The 19865-nt window shown below is 39.3% G+C and overlaps 1 protein-coding gene across 1 annotated transcript; it reads left to right on the forward strand.

The window, feature by feature from the left end:
• The first annotated feature begins 4 nt into the window (after positions 1–4).
• Positions 5–18866, forward strand: SLC30A5 (solute carrier family 30 member 5). The gene is made up of 16 exons (XM_074569447.1): positions 5–232; positions 491–613; positions 2515–2581; positions 3516–3601; positions 4998–5085; positions 7018–7105; positions 8342–8418; positions 9514–9684; positions 10295–10583; positions 10957–11165; positions 12251–12408; positions 13050–13179; positions 14638–14863; positions 15499–15725; positions 17677–17805; positions 18428–18866. The coding sequence occupies exons 1-16, from the start codon at positions 159–161 to the stop codon at positions 18596–18598; spliced, it is 2313 nt and encodes a 770-aa protein (XP_074425548.1). The 5' UTR covers positions 5–158; the 3' UTR covers positions 18599–18866.
• Positions 18867–19865: the final 999 nt, after the last annotated feature.

The raw sequence follows: 19865 nt of genomic DNA on the forward strand, positions 1-19865 counted from the left end.
CCGCTCCCTTCCGTTCCGTTCGGTCGTGTCCAGTCTCTTCCCGCAGCGGTGTCCGGGCGGCCGGGGAGGATGAGGTGCCCCCGCTGCGGGGGAGGCGGACCGCGCCGCGCCTGAGCGCTCGCAGCCCTTCCCTGGCAGGGGCGCTCCCCCGCCCCGGCATGGAGGAGAAGTACAGCGGGCAGGCCTTGGCCGGCGGCGGCGTGCTGGGGCCCGTCGATGTGCCCAGCGCCCGGTAACGGCGGCGGGGGAATGGAGGGGAGCGGACACTCCGCTGGGTGGGGGGGGGACATCGGGCCAGCCCCCCCGAGGCGGGCTGCCCGTCGCCGTCCCTCCCCGTCGCCGTCCCTCCCTCTGGGGAGCGGCGGCTTTTCAGCCTTCCGGGGGCGGCGACCTCCGGCTGAGGCGCAGAGCGGGCGGGGGGAGCGGGAGGACCCGGGGCCTGGTCCGTGTGTGTGGCCGCATGTGCGAACTGCCCTGTCTCCTTTCTTAGGCTGACCCGGTACATCGTGCTGCTGTGCTTCACTAAGTTCCTGAAAGCCGTGGGGCTCTTCGAATCATACGACCTCCTGAAGGCCGTCCACCTCGTGCAGTTTATCTTTATAGTGCAGCTGGGGTGAGTGCGCAGGAGGTGAAAAGCCTTGTCCGCCGCCTGTACAGCACGCTTTGTCTACGGCCTCCTGTATCAGCATCAACCTCTTATACCCTCCATTATGTTATTATAGAGTAATCGAGGAGGAGAAGGCATGATAGTGCATCCAGGAAGTACTGTGTTCATAGAAATGTTTTTCCTTCGTGTCTCTGATCACTATGATTTTATAATCATTAAATATCTCAAGTGGGAAGGGAACCACTTAAGGATCATCAGGTCCAACCCCGTGCTCCTCACAGGACTACCGAAAACTAAACCCTATCACTAAGAGCGTCATCCAGATGCTCCTTGAACTCTGACAGGCTCAGTGCTGTGACCACTTCCCTGGGGAGCCTGTACCAGTGACTGACCACCCTCTCAGTGAACAACCTTTTCCTAATGTCCGATCTGGTCGTCCCCTCACACAGCTTCATTCCATCTCCTCGTGTCCTGTCGCTGGTCACCAGCGAGAGGAGATCAGCACCCCCCTGCTCCGCTGCCCCCCCTGAGGAAGGTCTAGGCTGCGATGAGGTCAGCCCTCAGCCTTCCATTCTCCAAGCTGAGCAACTTAAGCAGCCTCAGCCACTCTTAAGTTTTGCCCTTGAGACCTTTCACCATCTTGGTTGCCCTCCTCTGGCCACGCTCTAATACTTTGATGTCCTTCTTATACTGAGGCACCCAAAACTGCACACAGTACTGGAGGTTGGGCCACACCAGTGCAGTGTAGAGTGAAATGATCACCTCCCTCAACCAGCCTGGCTGGCTGTGCTGTGCTTGATGTACTCCAGGACACAGTTGGCCCTGTTGGCTGCCAGGACACACCATTGTCTCATCTTCAACTTGCCATCAACCCAAGCCCCCGGATCTCTTTCCATGGGGCTGCCTCTCGTCCCCCAGTTTGTACACATAACCAGGATTACCCTGCCCCAGGTGGAGAATCCAGCACTTGCTCTTGTTAAATTTCGTATGGTTGGTGATTGCCCAGCTCTCTGGTTTATCCACATCTCTCTGTAAGGCCTCTCTACCCTCAAGAAACTTCAGTGTTTTTGCTGTTTCAAAGTTGATCATATGACAGTACCGATCATAGGAAACCCAGGCATGTCCAAAATTTTAAGAAGGGTGTAGAAGACAAGCTTTCTTCCTTATAATTTGTATTCCTGTAGTTCTTCATTATCTATTCCTGTAGAGCTTCAACTGCTGTTTTTCCCAGATTGAGAGCTGAAGTGTCGGAACTCGTAGCAAATAGACACAAACAACCTCTGCAGGCACAATCCTCATTCGTATTTACCTGATAGCATATGGAAAAGCATTTCTGTAATAAACTTGGCAGAGTTGGAACATTTGGAACCTCATTTTTTCCTTTTTTTTTAAAATTTGTTTACGTTTCTGGGCTTCTCACTTGCATGTTGCCAAGCACTGTAGTCTTTTTCCCCATAACTTACCCTTGATCCCAGCTGAGGAAGATGCATGCTGTTTAGTCCCATTTCTAGCAAGACTGTATTTGGCATTCCATGTGTGAGTAAGCCTGGGGTGTACATATTTTGCCGATAAAGAACATAGTACTCTTTCTCCTCAAAACTTCTGAGATAAGTTATTTTGATATTTGTAAATCACAGGTAGACTTCTCATTAGCCATTCTCTGAAGAACTTAAAGTTGACCAGAACTGAAGTTCACTTGTCATCACCTTTGTACTGTTATCCGACACATGTAATGCAGCAGGGAAAATAAAGCCAGTGAGTGTGATCAGTGTGGCCTTTTAATGAAAATAGAGAGGAAGTTGTTTTGTAAACTGAGCCTGATATGAGAGACCTAGTTATTTAGAGCTGGTTTGAATAAAAAGCTGACTGCTAATACACTGATAGAGAAAACTTTGTCTTTTTAACAGGTCTGCATTTTTTATGGTTTTGTTTCAAAAACCATTTTCTTCTGGAAAAGTGGTAACCAAGCGTCAGGTGAGTTGACATCTGTAATAGTGATTCACATTTTATAGATATTGTTAACAATGTCGCTGTTGCCAAAAATGAAAGCTGAACAGAGGTTACTCCACTTGAAAGATGTGGTTGCGATTTCCAGAAGTGCGTAACTGACTTTGTGTCTAGTGTGCTGTAAAAAACAGTCAGCATTTTTAGCATTTGTCAGCTTCTTTTGAGAATATCGTGAAAAGGTTGGTCCTTGGCTCTATACAAGCATCTATTTTGAGGACTGGATTTTCAAAAAGAGCTTAGTCTACTTAGCTGACTTTGACAGTTTAGAGGGGCGATTTCTGGACTGCCAGAATGTCAGAGTGCTCTAGTCACGTTCCCCCACGCCAAGAGTGCTTCCTGCGTGGTACGTTGTGATGAGGGGCTAGTCTAACTGCTCTTCAGACCTGGGCTGAGTTCTCAGTATCCCAAGAAGTAAGAGTAGGGCCAGATTGGAACCTGCTGTTTTGTAAGAAATAGATTTTCTTCACCTGCTCCATATTCGTCTTGGTTTTATGTAATTGTGTGCACAAAAACTTGATCCATGCAGAGTGTTATCAGTGTATGTGCTAAGTAGAGAGAATCTGAAGGATATTCTCAGAAGCATTCCAAATGTCAACTGCGTTCGCAATTAGACACGTATGGCAGAATTTTAAAGTGTAAACAGAAATAAATTGCATCTTTGTGTTAGGAAAAATCTGTCCATGTATGGTTTCACTGTTGGTAAAAAATTTGAATGCTGGATTTTGAAGATGTGATGTTTGTTATAGACACTCTATCTTGTTTAATGTATTTCTAGAACACAACTTGCAGAGCATATGTTTTCCCCTCTGTTTCTACAACTACTATGCTAAAAGAATGCTAGTAACAGGATGTTTATTTTTAAACTGTGAGAAAATGATAATGAAATACCTTTCTTTTGTAGTGGATCAAAATTTTTAAGCATGCTGTTGTGGGATGTATCATTTCGCTCTTGTGGTTTTTTGGCCTTACTCTTTGTGGACCACTGAGGTAAAAATGTATTTACTGTAAAAATGTTTTCTCTTTAAGCTAGTTTTGATGATCTTTCCGTATCTTGCTTCTTTGTTTTTTGTCCATCAGCCCACTTTCATTTTTTGAAATTTTAAATGAATCTTTATGCTTTCTGCTGTGAACTCAGTTGTGCTTGGGAAAAACTATATATAATGTTCTGTAAAACTTGTGATTTTCTTCATTCCGTGACAAGATGCCAGTGCAGTTTTTGGTAGTGCTTAAAATATAAATATGAGTGATACAAGATCACTGACTGTTTTACTGTCGGTAGTTTTCATCATTCCCCTGGTCTCATTTGTGTAACTCCAATTGTTTATTTACCTGTTTAAGTCCATGGCTTGATAGCTGGTGACAGCAGCTTGTATTCTTGTGACAGGTGACTAGAATCAATTTCTGCATTTGTCACAGGGCACTGCTTTATCTGGTCATATGCCTATGCTGTGTTGGAATTGGGTAGCATTAGTGCATATACTCGGAGTAAAATCACTCGTGCTGTTTGTTAGCAATACTGAGTAACTATAAAAGAATAACATTAGACTTCCAAAAGTGAAGGTTAATGTATTAGAAAGCACCTTTCATTAGAGAGAGAAAGGTAACGCCTAAATTTCAGCCTTCATTTTATGAAGCTGAATTTTTTTCCTCTACAGAGGAGAAGGCATACCTGAGAATAATAGGATTTCTTTAAGAAATACTGTAGTGCTTTTCTGGATGCTAGCAGTCTTCCCAAGCAGGACACGTAACATGGGCCCTAACAGGTTGTATCGCTATGTGGAGAATGGCAGAAGCATTTGGTAAACTTGACAGCAGTTCTGACGTGTTCTGCTCATGTTCTGCTCCAGAAAGCTGTCAATATAGCTTGTTAGTCAGCCTTTGCTATCTGAATAGTGTTAGAATGACTTATTTTCAGCAGTTAAAAGGTTCTGAGGTTGCATAAACTACTAGACCATCAACAGCTCAATAAACAGGATGTAATACAGCAGAACAGGACCTCTTTTTTTCTGGGAGACAGAAACATTGGTTTAGAGGAGGTATTGTAATGCGAATAATAGTTCCATCTTGAGCAAGTTAGTATCTCCTTGTGCTACTAGAAGAAAGTACAATTCGAAGTAATCTATACATGAATAATTATAATCTGTTCCTTGAGTTAGGAAGTTCTTTGGTTTGTGATATGTCATGCTGTCTGCAGCTAGATCTATTGCTGGTGAAGGCAAATAGGTTTACGTTTATCCTTTTGAATTAGTTAAACTTGCTGTTGAAATCACAAGATAAATCTTTGACTGCTGTGTCATTGAATTTTATCTGAAATAACATATATCGAGCTTTTTAGGTAAACTTCTTGGAAGAGGATGTAAGTGTTTATTTCACCTTTTTATAGGACGTTGTTGCTGTTTGAGCACAGTGATGTGGTTGTGCTGTCACTCCTTAGCGTCTTGTTCACAAGCTCAGGTGGAGGACCAGCAAAGGTATTTAAGAAAATTTTACCACATGTTAAAAATACCGAATGCTATAAATACAAGTACTTCTTTACCCAGAACAAACAGTGTTTCGGACCTATGTTTATAGAAAGTGTGCTTTTTTTAGTGTAATTAGTGATGAAATGGTAAGATGTACTACTTGAAATAATAAACACAACATGAAGGGAGAAACAGTGGGTGAAGCTGTTGGAGATCCATAGCAGATATCTGAGAAGTTTTACTGTTTGTAGGCAGAAAGGAACCTTGAGAATGATATTCGCTCTTCAGTATTCTTTGTAATGGGATTTTGGGTACAAACTGAGAAAAGGACATAGGCGCACATAGTGGTCCTGGCCTTTAAGCACGGAAGTCCATCAGTACAGTCTCCAGGTCCTTGCCTACTCTCTTCAGTGGCTGTAGCTTTTCACATACTTTGTTTTTTGTGCCAAAAAGCCCTCTAAGGACTAATGTCTGCATGAGCCTCTGTGTGCTGAATACTTGGTCCCAGTCTTTCACTTAACCGGAGTTCTATACTTGAAACATCCTTTGAGTCCCATTACACACACCTTTGCAAGATGTTTTCTAACTGTGCCTAATTAGCCCTAAATGGATTGAACTCAGACCAGCACCGAGCAGTCTTGGCCACTTTCCCTCAAAAACTGTGATAGCTGGAGGAACGTAACCTCTGATGTCATATACCTGAGGCTAGAGTACTTGCTGTGTTAAGAGAAAGTCTGTCTTTGGCACTATCTCAGACAGGGAGTTTTGAAGTCCCTGTCTCGTAACTGCTGCTGGAGTCCCCTAATCACTTTTAGGCTGGCATTAAAGTGAATAGCACAGTCATCTGCTCTTACACTCTACCCCACCTCCTCAAATTGAGACGCTTAGGGCATCCACCATGAAGCTTTTCACCTAGAATACCTTTTTTTTTCCTCCAGCCATCCACCCAAAGGATAAATATAAGAGCTTCAGAGAGGTTCTTTGTTGAGGAACTTCGTTACTTTGAGGGTGGCAGAGCACTGGAACAGGCTGCCCAGAGAGGTGGTGGAGTCTCCGTCTCTGGAGATATTCAAAACCCGCCTGGATGCGTTCCTGTGCAGCCTGCTCTAGGTGACCCTGCTTTGGCAGGGGGGTTGGGACTAGAAGATCTCCAGAGGTCCCTTCCAGCCCTATGATTCTGTGATTCTGTGATCTCTGTCTTAGTGGGCCACGCTTGGTAGTTAAGCTGCATGTCTACGGCAGCAGAAAGAAGGGAGTGATGACCCTGTCCTCTGAATATTGCAGCTTCATGAAGTGAACTCTGGCAAAGAGAAATCGTCTGACTTGCCAAAACAAGAATGTGATATCTGTATTTGGTTTTTGCCAATATGATGAATACCAAAATTGCAGTGTTTTAAAAGTCAAGGTGGTGAAGGCTCTAGGAGCTGGGATTTCATGGTTACCTCTGTTTCTTCCCACAAAAGCACTGCAGAGCTCTGCTTTCTCAGAGCCTTTGCACGGTGCTCTAGCCTGTACCTCCCATAAGACAAAATACTACAATTTGTCAGCTAGATCTTGTTTATAGCTCCCTGATGCTACAAAATATTGAATCGTCAGGCTTAAGTAGCTCTGCATTTTGGCAGGCAGAAGATACCATGAAGAAGGAAGCAATCACACTTGAATTTCCTAAAATGCAGGCTTCTGTCGTGTTACAGTGGTGATTTGCCCTTAGTTATCGGGTAAATCTGAAAAATCGAATAAATATAAAATTATATTGTCAAGGTCACTTTTTTTAAAAAATGGGGGGTTTTCTCATTTTTTTTTTTACTGAAGGGAAATATGCTTATATTGATCAGGAAGGGGGGAAGGAGGGAGATGATTTCCTGGATTTTTTTTACATTAATGTGGTACCGGATGTTATAAAAATATTTGGGTTGTTTTGTTTTGTTTTGTTTTTTACAGACAAGAGGTGCTGCATTTTTTATTATAGCTGTCATCTGCTTACTACTTTTTGATAATGATGACCTCATGGCTAAAATAGCAGAGCATCGTATCCTTTCTTGCTATGTGTAAGAGCAAGTGCCTGTTATTACTGGAGCAGAGAGAATGTGAAGTTGAATGTGCTGAATTAAATATGCTTGCATTTTTTTATAGGAATCTTACCTTTAAAGAATATTAGTGCAGAAGATTTTACTTTCATATCTAAATACTGATATTTACAGCTGAATTAATGGCATGGCTTACTTTGTTGATAACTTAGCTATAGATTTTAAGTTGTAGTTAAGGGCTCCCTACCCATTGGCACATACTGTATTGGCACTTAGGATTGCTAGAAGCTTTTTTGATCAGCTCTCACTTTAAAAAAAATCTAGATCATTTCTGTAGCCTAAGTGTGTGCAGTAAATGGTTGACAGCCTGGCCTGCAGTCCTTTTGGTGTATACAGGACGATTGCTTTGTGCTTTTGCAAATGTGGTAGTCGCAGTTCATCTGCTAAATTGAAAAGTGACGTGAAATAGCCTGAAGTAGCTCCAACAACAATGGACTTTAAACTGCAAATGGCAACTAGCTACCATGCTTTCAAAGCCACTGAGTTAATTGAAAGTGATGCTGAAGCAAGTTTTCAACAGGTCTTCTTACCATAGCAAAATGTACTCACAAAAAGTGGTGCATCTGAGGATGGGCGGTAAAAACAAACACGTTGAAAGTAAACTTTCTCAAAGAAGGATGAAAACATGGAATTGCAGGTGCAAATTCAGGAATAGTATTGATTAATCCACTGAGTTTTCAGTGAGTAAATTCATTGTTAAAGTGCCCTCTAGTAGTTTTCCCAAAAGCTATCATTATTTTAATTCTGCTGGGTTGTGCTTGTCAATTAGTCTTTGTTTTGTAAAGTTTAAATATTTAGAAAATGGAAAGATGTAGATCATATTTTAGACACAGTATTTTAGTGCTTTTAGTGAAAATCAATCTAATTTTTAAGGCTAGTGAGTATATTTTTCGAAGTCTGGTTGACAAAATTGCACGGTAGTCATGATACAGGATTTACATTCTATTTAACAGTGACTGTTGTCATGTTTTAAAATACTCTTTCTTTTTTTTTCCAAACATTTTTAACTGTTTTCTGTGGAAATACTTTCATCTGTCCTAAATGTTAAGTATATGACAAACCTTAAAGCTCAGTTCGCTTACTTCAGCTTCCCACGATCTTCTGCTACATCCACCTGTTCTTTGGTTTTAAAAGAAAAATCATCAAATTAAGCTCTTCCTTAATTTTTTTTTATTTAGCTGAGGGGCATCATGACAGTGCCCTTACACATGTTCTGTATACAATCATTGCTTTCCTGGGTGTTGCAGATCACAAGGTAAGGAACTTGCATTTTAGTAGGTTAATATTTATCTAAGTCTGTAGGTAAGAATTTCACCAGCTCGGGGCTAATACAAGCCTAAATCAAAATCAGAAAGTTCAATATCCCCACCCCGTATTGGAACTGCACTAGCACTGTGATTTTTGCATCTTGATTGTGTGTGAGCAGCTTCCATAAAGTATTCCCTGTCATCGGTGGTCTAGGTGGTCCTAATGCGCAGCATACAATAAGGTTCTTGCTCACTTTTGGGGACTGTGTTTTGTTGCTGCTCATTCATCTTTCCCCAGTCTTTTCTTTACATTAGACACTTGTATTTGAAGAAAAAGATTCTGATGCTTCTCAGTAGTATAAAGCCATTATACTTGGTGGCATGAATAACTAAGTATCAAAATCTTCCTGTATGGGATTAACCTGCCAGATTGAGTTGTTCTCTTAGTTTAGTCTTGTTGATGAAGTGGCTGCACTGAGGAATACAACAGGAAAAAAAAATACGGAGCAGCTGAGAAAGTATTAATATAAAAATAAATCAAATGTTAGAGATTCTGGTTAACCATGCACAAAGCAAGTGTGATCTAAGGGAGACGAGATGGTGTGTGTGTATTTTGTGATTCATTCATAGAACAATTTTGAAAGAAAATATTGTGAAGAGATATGGTATGGTGCAAATAAAGGTAAGTGAATGAAAAGGTTATGAAAGGATTAGAGGCCAGGGTGACATGACACTTTGGGCTTTATGTATACTTTCAACACTTTTTGTATAATGAAAGATGGGAAACCCAGTTTTGTGTAATTTTTCTTATTCCTTGTATGCTGTTCACTACCAATTTGCTGCTGTTGTATGCCAATTAACACTATTGAGAATTTTAAACATCAAGTCATATTAGGCTGTTGTGAATAATGCTGAGTAATATAGCTGAATATGCTATATTACTGTTTTTAACTAGAGTAACAATTAGAGGAAATATCCTGTCTTTGGCTTTTGTTGATAAATTAAGGAAAGCATATTAATCTTTTTTCATGTAAGTGCCAGTTTGCTTGGAGTGAGGTATTTGGCTCTTGAGAAATGTTAACGGGATCACCCTGTGGTTCCAGGGAGGAGTACTGCTTCTGGTGCTGGCATTGTGCTGTAAGGTTGGTTTTCACATGGCTTCCCGAAAACTATCTGTAGATGTAGGTGGAGCCAAGCGTCTTCAAGCTTTGTCTCATCTTGTTTCCGTCCTTCTGTTGTGCCCATGGGTTATTGTTCTCTCTCTGACAACAGAGGTAAGATAGCAAGTATAAAAATAAATATTTTTTTTGTAATGCCTCTGCTTGTGAAGTGCTATTTAAATCTATAAAATTAGCAAAGTTGACATCTTTATTTTTCTAGTAAGCCCAGTTTGAAATTTTCCCTCTCTATTTTGATGTATATCTGCATGATACCTTAATTTCCCCTTTTGTGTGATATCTTTATTTCATCTTGCTAGCTCAGATATTATATCCTGGATTCATATACTAACACTGCACACGTATTAATGACCGGATAAATACAGGGCTCTCTCATTCCTGAGGGTTAGATTATTGTAATTTAAATACATGTTTGTTATGCCTGCATGCTTAGGGAGAGTAGGCCATTGCAAGCATGGCATTGCATATGGCATTGCTTTTAAACGCATTAAAGTATTTAAAATAAGGTACTGTAATGTGTAATAGCTGTATGTGTCTTTCTGTAGCTGGAATGTTGGTTTCATATGATAAATTGAACGTATAACAGTATTTATGTTTCGATGTGTTGATGAAAACGTTTGTAATGAAAGGGAGCTAGATTTAATGCTGTCTATACAGTCACATCTAATGGTGAACAATCCTGTTTGAAATGTATTTTTCATTGCAGAGTAAAGTAGAGTCTTGGTCTTCTCTCATCATGCCTTTCATAACAGTCATCTTTTTTGTTGTGATCCTGGATTTCTACGTGGAGTCCATATGCTCTGTCAAGATGGAAGCTTCCACGTGCGCTCGATATGGATCCTTTCTCATTTTCATTAGTGCACTGCTTTTTGGCAACTTTTGGACACATCCAATAACAGACCAGCTTCGAGCTATGAACAAGCCACCACACCATGAAAGCACAGAGCATGTTCTTTCTGGAGGGGTGGTAGTGAGTGCAGTCTTCTTCATTTTATGTACGTATTCTTAATTTATCTTTACATAAATCTGTTGTCTTTGTGACTGGGAAGCCAATCGGAAAATAGGTGTGTGCAGAATTCTTTTGGATAATCTTTTTATGGATTCTTTGGAATAAAAAGGTCCTGTGACTTTGTGCTCTTTTACTGTCTGTTTGCAAAAAAAACGAGAATGTAGTAGATCTGTTCTGTTGTGGAAGTGATGATCTAATCTTACATAGCAATGAAATCTAATGCTAAACCTCCAGATGAAGTTGACAATCACTTTGCTGCCTGCAAATTTCACGTAAGCTTTGATTGCTGATAAAACTCATTATAAAATAGCTGTGAAACTTAGAAACAACAACAAAAATTTCAGTACTTTTCCTTGCAGCTGCCAATATCCTGTCCTCCCCATCCAAGAAAGGGCAGAAGGGTACCCTTATTGGCTATTCCCCAGAAGGCACTCCTCTCTATAACTTCATGGGTGACGCATTACAGCAGAGCTCTCAGTCGTTACCCCGGTTTATTAAGGAGTCACTGAAACAAATTCTTGAGGAGTATGATTCTAGGCAGATCTTCTATTTCTTGTGCCTAAATCTGGTAAGTCCATGTCTGTTTTCAAACCCAATCACAGTGCATACATAGTACAATAAGAAGAGTTATTCTTTAGAAGTTCCATGATTGATTGTTTTTAAAGTGACCCTTGATACTTTCATTAGATGGAATGTTAAAATAGAAGATTCTTATGCTAATCTTACAGTAAGTGGCAGGTCACTTTGATTTGCTGTCACAGTGAGGCACTGGTTCTATGTGTAACTATTGTTCCAGTAAGTAAATACTTGCATGATGGTAGGTTTAAGATTAAGGTATCTCAATGTTACTAGCAGATAAGCTGAAACTAATGAGGCCTTCAAGGATGGGGACAAGAAAATAATAAGTGTGGGATTGATGAGTGTCATTTTGGAGTAGGCTGGTTTTATTTTTGGCTTCTCCCTTTCTCGAATAGGAAAACGTCATGTAGTAAGCAAGATTGATAGAATCTCATTTTCAAAGATCTCTCTTTGTTCTTTGGCAGTTATCCAAAAAAATAGGGGGAAAACCTGGAAGTGTCTGTGATAACTTTCTGGAATTCCATTATGGAATACGACAGATGGGCAAGAAAGTTTATAGGCAGACTAATTAATAATAGTAAATCATACAGGGAAAATGTATGTATTAAAAATGTTTTCTTGTGTACCCTTTTGAAAACTAATTCACAAGATTTAATCAGTCAAATAATTGTTGAAGAAAATTTTTACAGAACAAGTGTATAGACAGCATTGCTTTTACACTAATAATAGATCAGATCAGAGATGGTATGTTGTTTAATGACAAAATGCTTAAAACTTTGACTGCACAAGGTTAGTTTAAAATTCTAAATTAGAACTTAAATCTGCTCCTGTAGAGGGTTGTTTTCTTAGGTCTAAGGCTTTGAGGAGGGTAGGTTCAAAAATGTCTCTTCATAAACTTGGAATGTATCTCTTATTTTTGTCTCATTGGATGAGAAAGAAAATGGTCTAGAAATACTTCAAACAATACCTTTGAAAACTATTAAGTGTCCTATGAAAAGAGTTTCCTGCTAGCTACCAAAACATCCGATTACAAGTTAATGTTAGAAGAAAAATTCAAACTCTCTTTTGTTTTAGGCTTTCACTTTTGTGGAGCTTTTTTATGGAGTATGGACCAATAGTCTTGGTCTTATTTCTGATGGATTTCACATGCTTTTTGATTGTTCTGCATTAGTGATGGGGCTTTTTGCAGCTCTGATGACGAGATGGAAAGCAACTCGCATATTTTCTTATGGGTATGTATATTACGTTCTTTAAAGACTATCTGAAAATTATTCTGCTTGCTCATTTTGAAATGCCCTGCTATAAAGGTATGTTCAGGATATTTTAATGGTGCATGCTTCTGTGTGTTTTTTGCTGTATCTCTTTTCTGTTCCATTTGTGTTCACGCTGTTCCCCTCTTACTCCAGCAAAAAAGTGTCTGAAATGTAATTTTCATTTTTCTCTACAAATCAAACTTTATCACTGTGAATATTATGTAGAAATTGCCTCACTCTATATATGTATGTATGTCAAACAAAAATACATGCTCAAAAGTCAGTGTTTATATGAGGATTTCAATTGTGCTGACATAGTCAAAATTTGTATAGTTAAATTGCATAGCTGTTAAGCAGTTCGAAGCCCTAAATGTGCAGTATATATAAAAAAATGGTTACATTATTGTAGCTTTATACTGTTGGTGTTTGGACAGTTGCAAACTAGCTACCTCATATAAAAAACTAACTCAGAAATTGAGACACAATTTTGTGGCATTAAGGAAAAAATCAAAGCAAACAATGCTATATTAAATGTATTATAACTTTATTTATTATAACTTTGACATTTGCTCAGAGTACCTGTTTTTCCACTCTCAAAAGTAGATATTTTTTTTTTTCAGGTATGGACGTGTAGAAATTCTCTCAGGATTTATTAATGGCCTCTTTCTGATGGTAATTGCTTTCTTTGTCTTCATGGAATCGGTGGCCAGACTGGTGGATCCTCCTGACATAGATACAAATATGCTAACTGTAAGTTTTGTCATTCTCTTTGAACGTTTTTTGGCAATTTTTCGTTCATTTATATTCATCTTAACTAAAATATTTTTTAAAAAAGTAGACTAAACTTGCATAATCTAAACTGTGCCTTGACTTTTTTAACATGTTCTAATTTTAAAAAAATCCAAACTACATGTGTTTTTAAAATATGTAGGCGTGAATATAACTTAATTATAACAGTTACATTGAATTTTTTTCTAAGATGTCACAGCTCTACTCTTTTTAGATGGTGTTCTTTCTGTAGTAAAAGATAGCAAGGAAATAATCTGTACCAAACTAAGTTTGGTTTGGCTGTTATGTATACCAATGTCAGTTACTACAGAATAGATTTTGTATTATTCTCTGAGAAACCTCAAAAATTAGCCAGAATTCATATGTTATGTTGAGTGTGTTACTATGGCATAAACAATCATGAAGCTGTGTGTAGCTAATCTTGACTACAGCCGCACCTGTCTACATTCCATAGCCTCTTCAGGGGCTCCCCAATTAAATTTCCAAGCTTCCATACCTTTTTTTCAAATGCAATAGTTTGTTTTCTTCAGACTTTTTATTTATTATGGAATTCTGCAAATCCAAGCCTTCATTTATCACATTTCCAGTTTCACTTGTTTTCTTTCCCACATCCACACACAAATTTGTGCTCTCCTGTTCTCTCCAGTAACAAAGAGAAACATTTTTATGTAGGCACAATTAGAAATGTGCATTGCTGGAATCGAGGCCTGATTTCTTTTTTTTTCTTTTTAATCTTCAATATTTGCTCCATTTTCACTACTGATTTTGTTTCTTGGGGGCAGGAGCGGTTACCCCCTCTACAAGAGCAACTCTGCATAGCCAAGTAAAGGTCTAATAACTCACAAGTAGGACTTGCTTAACTCCTTTATTAGCTGGAATTACTCTTACACCTTGCTAGTTTTCCAAGATAAGAGTAGAAAAATAGGCAGGCAGATAAAAAGCACAACTCAACCACTAAAGCAGTAGTTGCTGTCTTCAGTTAAGTACAATTTTAGATAAGTGTGCATGTCATAGGTACAATATACAAATATTTTTTTCTGCTAGTGAAAGCAAAACAAAGTTTGTATTCGACCACTTCATCTCTTCTTGAAAGTAAATATAATCAGCCGCCCCTTCTTAAAATTAAATTTGCTATCTTGTCCTGATTTGTCAATACTTGGTTTTGCATTTTGGTGGTGGTTATTGGATGGGTTTTTTCAGAAGGTTGGGGAGAATTGGATTTTTTTGAGAAGAGAAGAAAATTACTTGGAAACCAGCTTGTATACTGAAAGGAATATGATGAGGAATCCACATTAGAATAATCCTTCCACAGTTTTCCTATATTAGGTGTACAGTGTTTCTGATTACCGTGTTCTAGAAAATAAACTTGAACACCTGGGAAGATGTAGTGATGTTAAAAGACTTTTCTCCCTCTCACAGCCAGTCTCTGTTGGAGGGCTGATCGTAAATCTTGTTGGTATCTGCGCCTTTAGCCACGCGCACTCCCATGGAGCTTCTCGGGGAGGTTGTCACTCCCACGATCACAGCCATTCTCACCATGGGCACAGCCACAGCCATGGGCACAGCCATTCCCATAGTGACCACGGGCACAGCCACGGACATTCCCACGGGTCTTCCGGAGGAGGCATGAATACCAACATGAGAGGCAAGTACAAATTGCTGAATCGTAAATGATGCATGTGATTTCCAGCAGACTTCGAAGATTTTCAGAATCAGACCCTGTACCATGCATCATTCTTAAAATCTCCAGAAGTGATCTGTGCCCTTTGAGCGTACATTGAGAATGCTGTGCACTATTAAAGCAGTATAAAGGATTATTCCTAGCAGTAGCAGATAGACAATCTTATAAAACTGGAGCAGAGCTGGCATACAAAAACCCAAATGATTTATTAAAATATGTCCACACTAGCAGGCAAAAGCGTTTACACTGATCTTTTTATCCTGTGTTAAGGATCGAGTTCCTCTATACGGAGTTAAATGATATATAGTACAAATCCCACTAACAGTTTAAAGACTGTTTACGTTTGGTTTAATCTGCAAATGCCTGTCTCAGTCATTGCACTGTAGAGTAAAAATGGGGTTTCTTTACATTGATTTGTGATTCTTTAGAAAAGCTAAATGTTTCATTTAATTTTGTGCCCGGTTAGGCAGATAGTTGCCTCCATTTAGCTTGAGGAGTATTTATTATATTTAATAAAACCCTACTGTGCTTCTGCTATTGAAGATACATGTACATTTTAAATAGAACTGTTCAATTTAATCACTTTGTTTTGTTTTCAGGTGTGTTTCTGCATGTGTTAGCAGACACTCTTGGCAGTGTTGGTGTTATCGTATCCACAATATTTATTCAGCAATTTGGATGGCTCATAGCTGATCCACTCTGCTCTCTTTTTATTGCTACATTGATTTTTCTTAGTGTTATCCCACTACTGAAAGACGCCTGTCAAGTGCTTTTGTTGAGAATACCTCCAGAACAGGAGAAAGATCTGCATGCTGCTTTAGAAAAGGTCAGAACTACAGTTCTAAATTTTATCATATATAAACATATAAATCTATAACTGTTTTTAATAGTTAATAAACTCAAGTAGCTCAGTCTGACAGCTTGCATTGTCTTCAACAATTTCATGTCTCAAGTTGTTTAAAATCTGTTTTGCAGAGATGTGACAGGATTAGGAGTTCTACTAATCAAAATTGTTTTGTGACTAAAAAAACTTGTACTGTTTTTTGCTTTTATGGGTAGCTCATGATTTCAGAGAAGTAGAACACTGTGGGAAAGGTACTTAGTACTAAGAAAGTAATGTAGCAATTCCCAAAAGCATGCAACCTTTTTAAACTTGATGTGTACAGTTCAGGCTACAGGATTATATCTTGAGCCTGTAATTGCAGGTTTTCTTACTTGTCCATATCATGAGAGGCATGCTGGGTCACAGTAGGTGAGATGGCAAAAGTAAAGCTGTTTTTTTAAATACTTCTTCATTCTAGTCCATTCTGTTCCTGGATGCTGCAGTGTGGTATCTACTTTGAGGCTGTACTTGGTCTTCACTGTTGGCTCATTTGAAGTTCCTGCCCAGAATCGTAGTGCAGACCTCAGTGTGGAGAACTCCTCTCTGTCAAAGAACTAGTTACGTGTTCTTTGAGGATGCTATCAACTAGGGGCAGCAAAGAAGATTATCCTGATGGTGTCCTGTCAATTAGTAGAGGGGGAGATCTGTTCTTAAGCTGCATGAAAAAGAAAAGAATAAGTAGAAATTGTCTGGGAGAGACTTATGTAATGAAAGGAAGGTAAGATGCACAGTGGGATTTCATTTTTCATGAGGCAAGACAGAAACCAATTCTGGGAGATGGAAGAAAAAGGAAGTACTTTTTGAAAACAACCAAAGAGCAATTCATTAAAAGATAATAGGGAAAGCATTTTAAAAAATACATCACAGTAAAACAATATGCTTGCTGTAGGTTGACCCCAGCCAGCAGCCAGGCATCGTCACAGCCACTTGCTCGCTTCCCCCTTTACCACCACCACTGCCAGTGGGACAGGAGAGAGAACAGGAAGAGCAAAATCAAGAACACTTTGGGAGCAATATAAAGGCAGTTTTAACAGGAGAGGAGGCAGTTTGAGAGCAGAGATGGAAAAAAACAAATGATGCACCACCTTCCACAAGCAGACCGATGCCCAGCCGGTCTCTGAGCAACAGCCACCTTGGAAGCCAAAAAATACCCTTCTTCCTCTACCCCAGTTTTTATAGCTGAGCATGTTATATGGCGTGCAATATCCCTCTGGCCCACTTGGGTCAGCTGTCCCAGCTGTGTCCCCCTCCCGTCTTCTTACCCACCCCCAGCCTACTCGCTGGGCTGAGGGCAGAGTGGGGAAAAGAGACAGCCTTGACAGTGCCCATACACTGTTCAGCAACAGCCAAAAACATTGGTGTGTTGTCAAAGCTGTTTTAGCCACAAATTCAAAACACAGCACCGTACTGGCTGCTGTGAAAAAATCAATCCATCCTAACCAGACCCAGTACAAAGATCAATTTAAAAAAATTATAAATTATGGGAAGAGATTATGTGTCTGAATTAAGTCCAGCTATGGTAACTAAACAGCTGCTTATCCTGGATAGTCAGGTAACGGATGCCCTAGAAATTGTTAAATGCCCAGCCAGCTTTCTGGTTGATCTGCCCATTGATGTTACTTTGATCTGTACATTAAATCATTTTTTTCTCATCCCATTTAGCATTGCAGTCTGCTGAGTTTTTTCATTTAGTTTGACTTTTAGCTTCCGGTCTTTGACAGTAGTAGCAAGGTGACCTTTCAATACTACATATTTCTGTATATGGCTTACCTGGAAAGCTGCTTTGCTATACAGCTTCATTACCCTGTGAAGTATTTGCCACTGATATCCATGTACATACCCAAGCTGAAAATGTGTTCTTAAATCCATTGTTTCTGATGTAATTTCTTTACAGATACAAAAAATAGAGGGAGTCATATCCTACCGAGATCCTCATTTTTGGTGTCACTCTGCAAGTGTCGTGGCAGGTACAATACATGTGCAAGCGGTATCAGATGTGATGGAACAGAGAATTGTTCAGCAGGTAAGGTGCAAGGTTTTTAGACCCCAATGTCTTAATTTCTTACTGCGTAGTCCTTTTTCAGCAATAGACTGAAGTTTGAAGCTGCTGTTTGTGATTATTTTTGTAGCTGTTAGTTAATATCTCAGAGCTGGTTTCTTGTGCGATACTTCTTTTGCCTGCTAGTTTGGAATTAGTTGCATCAAGAGTTGTTCACTAAAACACCTGCCAAAACAAAACACAAAGAAAAGAAGTCTGTGTGGGATTTTCTCGCTATTGAAAGTGGCGCTGCATCTTCCGTGAGAAAAGGAGGAGAAGGTGGATCTCATGCTTCAAAACAGGCAGTAAACAGTAGGGATATCTGAATGCTAATTGTGGGTTTATAACTGGCTTAATAATATCTGTCTGCCTTGGGATTTTCTTTCCCTTAAAAAGACACTTACTTCCTTATGTAAGACACTGAGAATGACCCATTATGCAGGTGTTGCAAAGCCATACCCTCTGAAGCTAGTCTTTGCTTTCCAGAAAATTGAATTGTTTATGATGATTGTTTTTTAATCTACAGTATTTCAGAGCCAGAGTATTGCAAGTTGCTGTGAGATGCATATGAAGTGTAATGTTAACATTAGCGATACTGTTCTTTCAGGTTACAGCGATTCTGAAAGACGCTGGTGTAAACAACCTGACTGTCCAAGTGGAGAAGGAAGCTTATTTTCAGCACATGTCCGGACTCAGTACAGGATTTCAGGATGTCCTTGCAATGACTCAGCAACTGGAATCCATGAAATACTACAAAGATGGTACTTACATCATGTGATTCAAAGTTGTGTTGGCCATAGGAGGTGTAAAGGGTAAAGCTGTAGGATTCCATATTCGTATTAATTTTTGTCAGGAGATCTTGCACATACATGTACAGAAACAAATGTACTATATATTTGAATTTTTTTAAACATACTATCTTTGTTAAAATTGGATCAAGATGCTTTTATAAAGGAAATAAGATGGAACTGAATTTTTGCTGTATATGTGAAAATAATGGAAATCTTCAGTACTGTACCTGGTGTTTATTAAACAGAAGTCTTGCAGCTTGTGGATGCGCATAAATATATTCCATACTTTCTGTTAAGTATGGAACATGATGATTATAATTTTACGTTAGCAGTGGGAAATGGAAATAGTTTATACTGGAATGCAAACATAATCAACTGAAAAATATTTTTCCTTCTTTCAAACATAGCTTGAAGACTCTTTGAATGAAAAAAAAAATTACATGTTTGTTATGAGGAGCAAAAACCAACAGGAAATCATGTTTTTTGCACATTTTGCTAGATAATAGAAATATACAGTTTTTATATTATGTCTTGGCATACAAATCTGATCTCTAAACTTAATTTTAATGCATCAGAACAAATAAGTGTTACCTTTTAAATTTATATCAAATTATCTTTTAAGGAGAGAAATCCACAGGTTAACAGCGAGAAATTGGGAGGGAAAAAAACTGTAGACACTTTCCTGTTTCTTGGGAGGACTCAGAATCACAAAAACATTCTGTAAAATAAATTTTTTGTACATTTTGTATAAGTAACTGCAAATGCAATAGTTTGAAGCTTGAAGTAATTAATCAGTGAGCATCCTAGCACTCTGCTAAACTTCACCTCTTCCAGATATGTTGTTCTGCCGTTTACTTGATTTTTTTTTCATAATACCATAACACAGCTTCAGGCGTACTGTTGCCAGCTGTACCTCTGTGTGTTACCCAAGGACGCAGTCCAGATTTAGAATGCTAAACTGCGACAGTTATCTGGGCCTTGGCGAGCTGCTGAAACAAACTGCAAATTGAGACTTCCTGACTGGAAAGGGTGTGTTTAAGAAATAATTACGTGTCCTGGGGTCTCAATACTGCAAAGAAAACAAATCTGTCTTTAGTGAAAATCTGTCAATGGGGTAGTAACATATGTCTTCAGAGGTAGTTATCCTGACATCTGTTTACAGCCTTCCTGTGCCCCGTTGTCTTCTTGTCTGAAACCCGTAATTATTTTCCTTGGAATTCAGCAAATCAACTCAGTGGTTAGCAAGAATGAGTG

This window comes from Larus michahellis, chromosome Z (assembly GCF_964199755.1).
Source record: "Larus michahellis chromosome Z, bLarMic1.1, whole genome shotgun sequence".
Classification (NCBI taxonomy): domain Eukaryota; kingdom Metazoa; phylum Chordata; class Aves; order Charadriiformes; family Laridae; genus Larus; species Larus michahellis.